We start from the raw sequence: 5,233 nt of genomic DNA on the forward strand, positions 1-5,233 counted from the left end.
TCGAGTCCTAATGAATAAAAATTACAGATTCCGCTACATCTATATAAATAAAAGAGTAATGTTTGTTCGTAATCGATAGGATAAAATTTCAAATATATGTTCCAGGGATCGTGAGAAGTATTCCTGTAAATTTTAAATTTGTCCGGCAGATGGCGCCAAGGTTTAAATTTTAGTCAATGACACCTAAACCGCTAAGCCGATTATTGCAAAATTTGATGGGTATATAGACCTTTACGTGTAGATTCCACATGGCTAACAATGAACCTGCAACGTGGACCGGTCATCACTAGTTTTAAATAAAACTCCCTTTATATATATTTTATATATTAATTTTTATCAAAAATAAATTTATTTAACTATATAAGCCGAAATTTTTTTTAAGACAATATATATATATGTATAAATATTTTTACATTAATTTTTACTACCCAAATATTTGTGTGAACTTTTACATAAACTTTTCCCTATTAAGGAAATGATTCTTGGGCATATCTTTCTCCTCCTTGCGGGCGAATTCATTAATACAATCCACTATGGGGCGACCAGTTTCGACAGCTTCCGTCAAGCCATTGCGCACTGCAGTCGAACTAATTGTACGCAAATCTTTGGCTAAATCCAAAGCAGCAAACACTCGTATCATGGCGGTAATACAACCTGTGGCGTAATTACCATATTCACCACTTTGATAATCGTTGGGCAGCATATAGTGATATTGGGGCCAATAGCTTTTGGTAATAAAGAAAACACTATTCGAATCGGAGGGTTTAAAGCTTTTATCCAAACCCCAAACTAAATGAGCGGAATTAACCAGCCAGCAGAGATTGAGAACAATCATGTAACGCAATGAAAAGGCCACAACAATAGAGGCGGCCAATGAGTCACCCCAGTATTCGAGTGGCGAATTGATGGGTATTAAAACATGAATAACAAAATACAAAAGCCAATAGAATCTGTTTAAAAGAAAGGGAAATAGTAGTAAAAAATGTTCTGGTGCGCGGATGAGAGTCTTACCTTTTTTGAAACATTACCACACCATCTTTTTCCAAATCACTCATATCGATTTTTTCCAATAAGGCCTCCTGTTCGGGATGGTAGTTTAAAACTTGAGCATAAACATGTGCCGACATAAAGTCACGATTACTGAAGAAAGGATCTTCTGGCTTACGGAATTTTTCATGATGCAAACGATGAGCTCTTACCCAGTTGTAAATGGAACCCTATATGATAACAAATAAATTGAATGGATTAAATTAATAACTAGTAGGAATTCCTGATATTTGAACCAATTTTATAAACGTACTTGGACTAAAATTATTGACTAAATACTAGTCCCTAAATTGTTTCAAAAAAGAGGTATTGATCTCTTAAGGAATTTATTTTTTTTTTAATTTTGCTTCAAAATATAAATCATTATACATAAATCGAAACTGAGATATGTAAATTTTTAATTATGATTCCAATTGAAAAATATTAGGGGACCTAAAGTGCGGCTAAGATCCACACAAGAACTTAACGAAAAAAAGCTTTACTGATATTAAATTACACAAAAAAACTTACAAACTAAAGCTTTCATTCGAAAACTATTCAATGGTTTTGTACCCAACTATATGATCAATATAATAATATAGGATTTTGTCTTTGCTTAATAAAATAAAAACTGTGTTGTAAAATGTTAAAATTTTAAATAAAAAAACTCTCACAACTTACCTGACCCGCTAAAGTTTGACACAACATAAGGAAAATTTTCAATGTGGTGGAAGCGGTATAAGTGCCATGAGCCCATAATCTATGTGATCCAGCTGTAGCTCCCAAAATACCCAATACTGACAAAATGATAGCTGTAAAAGAAAAGCTCAATTATAAACTTATTTCTTAAATTTAAAATCTATGACTCACTGAAAATAATCGTCAACCATGAGGCACTGGTGAACATTACAAATATACCATAGAGTCCAAGTATGTGTAAATGTATGTAAAATAATACCGATGGCCAACTGGCTTCACGTTTCAAAGATTTTTTCACATTATCGCCAGTCGTTTCAGATTTGTTTGCTTCCACAGCATTGGATTTCTGTTGCATTGTGTCCATTTTGTTCGGATTGTATTTGTGCGACTAAAGTATTAAGTATTCTGAAAAAATAAATTTAATTTTCTTGCTTTAAATTCAAGGTGTATTGGTTGACCTGTATTGCCCTAGAATTCATTAATTTTTGTTTGTATAAATTGTTAATTATTCTTGCATTTAGGTCTTCTTTAATTAGTTAGTTTATGCATTAATTAATTATTTTACATAGTATGTACTGCATATAATTCTTTTTACTATATTTTTGGAATTTCGTTAACTGTATCTACCCTGATTTTTATAAAAACCGAGAAATGGGGTTATACTTTAGAAAATGTCTAAAAGATCGGTGAATACATTATGTTCTTCAATAGGGACGTATCAATGTTGAAATGCAAATTTATAGCAGTTTTGTAATGATTTTTCTGATCATGGACTGTTTTTGATGATAGCTCCGATAATAGAGAATTTATTGGCGTAGATTTATTTGCAAGTTGGGAAAAAGATAAAAACGCTTTTATCTGTGGAAGATAATGATCCGATTAGAATCATAATGTTGATTTATTGACATTGTTTTGCAAAATTCAGAGAAACTTGGAAAGAGGTTCACTTGCAAGTGGTCTTATATATTCAGATACCGAGAAGGAAGACTTTCAACATGCGTACTTACAACACATAAATCATATTCGGAAATTATTAGAGCTAGAATCTTCAAATATTGCACAAAGAAATTTAACATCCATGTAAACATTTGGGGGTTAAATAGGCGGACTTACTTAAGGGAGCTTGGAACTTCCAATATATTGTTTATGAATATTATTCATTTTTTGACTTAGAGGCCCGTTCTCTGAAAGTCTCGTTCAATAAATACAGGATAGAAATATCTAAGGTTGAGATAACATGAGAAGCTTTAATATTGGCAAAATAAATTGAATGAAGAACGAAGTAGAAACTTCTCAAGACTACCTTAAAGAAAAGGTGAAATTAGGGTCTCAGAATACCGTTAAACAGCAAATATTTAAAAGTTCAATTTAACCATATATTTTCGGAGATTTTAGTGTCGACCTTGTAGGTACTTATTTAGCCACATGACATTTACTGCCGACATTAACTGTAAAGTTAATGAAATAAATAAGATTTCTAGAAACAAGCTTTGGAATTGTTGCAACACATTCAAAACCATACTTGGTGGTCACCCACCGCCCATAGCAGACACGGAAGAAATCCTGCCGCGGAAAACAAGAGTAGTTCTGGCACAACTACGATCGGTATGGAGCAACAGGCTCAATGCCTACTGGTCACCTATAGACCGTGCCGTCCCCAAGGAATGTCCTGCATGTGGTCAGGGTCCCCATGACACCCACCACATATTCATCTGCCCGGCCAAACCCTACTTCACTCCGTCCAATGGATTTATGGACCCATACAGTTGAAGTAGCCCAATTTTTAGGCCTGGACATTGATGTAGAATACGCCAACTAGATTATTGTATCGTTTTAGCTGTTACAACAACAACAACTACTATGGCTTCTCTAAACAAGGAGTATCGCCACATTTGTGTTATAACGAGGACAAAAATCAACACATCCAAAACCATTATATACTATGTATTTAACATAGACTTACTGAACCGATATTACAATACATAAGAACTACTCTCAACAAGGCCATCGAAAAGGGCTGTCTCGATAGCACCGGGGTTTATAATCCGATATTTGGACTTTGGAATTAAAACACATTCTTCCTATGAAGCGGAAAATATAAAATCACATTTTCAGATATGATTAAGATGTCATTTGCGATGTATGACTTTAATTATTTTTTGTTGGGATCAATCGGTCTTCTTGGCACGATAAGTTACAGGTGAGACTAACGGTAATTTTTGTGGGAAACATATGCTTTTATAAATATCTAATGTTTTTGGATAGACAGACGTCATTTAAGACCTTCTTTTTTCGATTGTCGTTATGAATCTGAAATTTTCAGGGTGTATTACACTATGCAACAAAAATAAATACATTCCGAGTATTAGAAAAATCTGTTTTTAAATACGGTTAAATACTGTTCCTTTAAGCACTTATAAGTCAGTAACTTAGTTTAATCTCAACCGATTTTAAGTGACTTTGTCCATTTTCCAACTTTGGAGATGTTTTTAAACAGTACTTTATATAGGAAGCATATATCTTATTAATGTATTAGAAAACTATGTCCGTTTATCTTATATGTATATCATTATAAAGGCCTCAGCTTGTACTTTCTCAATCCGTCGAAAAACATTAAATAAGTTTTTAACTTTATCACAAAATTTTGGAAATATTTAGCAAATTTCAACAGATTCTGGTTGTACTCGACAATATCTGTCAGACAAATAGGGTCACTTGCCAGGTATTTCCATTTTAGTTTATTTTGTCTCACTATGTTATCGCTTTAGAAAACTAATGAGCACATTTACTGGACTTGGGTTTTTATATAGTACCAGCTCATTTTAGGTAATGCTCGTAAGATTATATGTAAATTCAGATATAAACCATCAAATAAAGTCACATGTACCGCACCAATCTTATCTTTACCAGATTCATATTTTTATCCAAATTATTATTATTAGAATAAATCAAATGATCATGTTTTTCTTCAAATTGTAAATTAATTAAAACACACACATTGAAGTATAATATTATATACCTTCTATATATATTTGTTTTTTACAAGCCAGGATCTTAATTAAAAAAACTTATAACACTCTAACACTGTTAGCCGTTGCACCAAAATGATCCAAGCAAACAGCACACGTCCACGTTTAGTTAAGAACTAAAGTTTAAATTTCAAATTCTAAAACGAACTTAAAGAAATCACAAATCACAAATGAAATAATTAAATTCCAAAAATCGTATAGCACCTGAATAACACCTGAAGAAATGTAAAATAAAATAATAATAAAACAAAGCTCAATATTTAAATAATTTTCTTTCTAGTATATAATTTAATAAGTTTCATTTGCAAAGAGGTACAAAAACATTTATATTGGATTAAATACCTAAAATATACAATACTTTTTATTTCGTTATTTGGATTCTTTTTAATTTATTTTTAATTTTTTTTTTTTGCTGTTGGATTTCTGTTTTTTCAATACACAGGGCTTTTAATGTTAAATTTAGGAATGTTAATTATTTG

The 5,233-nt window shown here is 31.9% G+C and overlaps 1 protein-coding gene across 2 annotated transcripts; it reads right to left on the bottom strand.

The window, feature by feature from the left end:
- Positions 1-311: 311 nt before the first annotated feature.
- On the bottom strand, positions 312-4,992 carry LOC119610618 (acyl-CoA Delta(11) desaturase). Of its 2 annotated transcripts, XM_037965911.1 has the most exons (6): positions 4,959-4,992; positions 4,745-4,901; positions 1,897-2,130; positions 1,708-1,838; positions 1,012-1,217; positions 312-950 (listed from the first exon to the last, which is right to left on the bottom strand). In XM_037965911.1, the coding sequence occupies exons 3-6, from the start codon at positions 2,087-2,089 to the stop codon at positions 449-451; spliced, it is 1,032 nt and encodes a 343-aa protein (XP_037821839.1). In that variant the 5' UTR covers positions 2,090-2,130; positions 4,745-4,901; positions 4,959-4,992; the 3' UTR covers positions 312-448. The 2 variants fall into 2 exon arrangements, with proteins under 2 accessions (XP_037821839.1, XP_037821838.1); XM_037965910.1 differs by lacking the exon at positions 4,959-4,992 and having other exon boundaries at positions 4,745-4,937.
- Positions 4,993-5,233: the final 241 nt, after the last annotated feature.

Source organism: Lucilia sericata, unplaced genomic scaffold (assembly GCF_015586225.1).
Source record: "Lucilia sericata isolate MDLA Ls3-8-SP2 unplaced genomic scaffold, ASM1558622v1 Contig001250F_arrow, whole genome shotgun sequence".
In the NCBI taxonomy this organism is placed as follows: Eukaryota; Metazoa; Arthropoda; class Insecta; order Diptera; family Calliphoridae; genus Lucilia; species Lucilia sericata.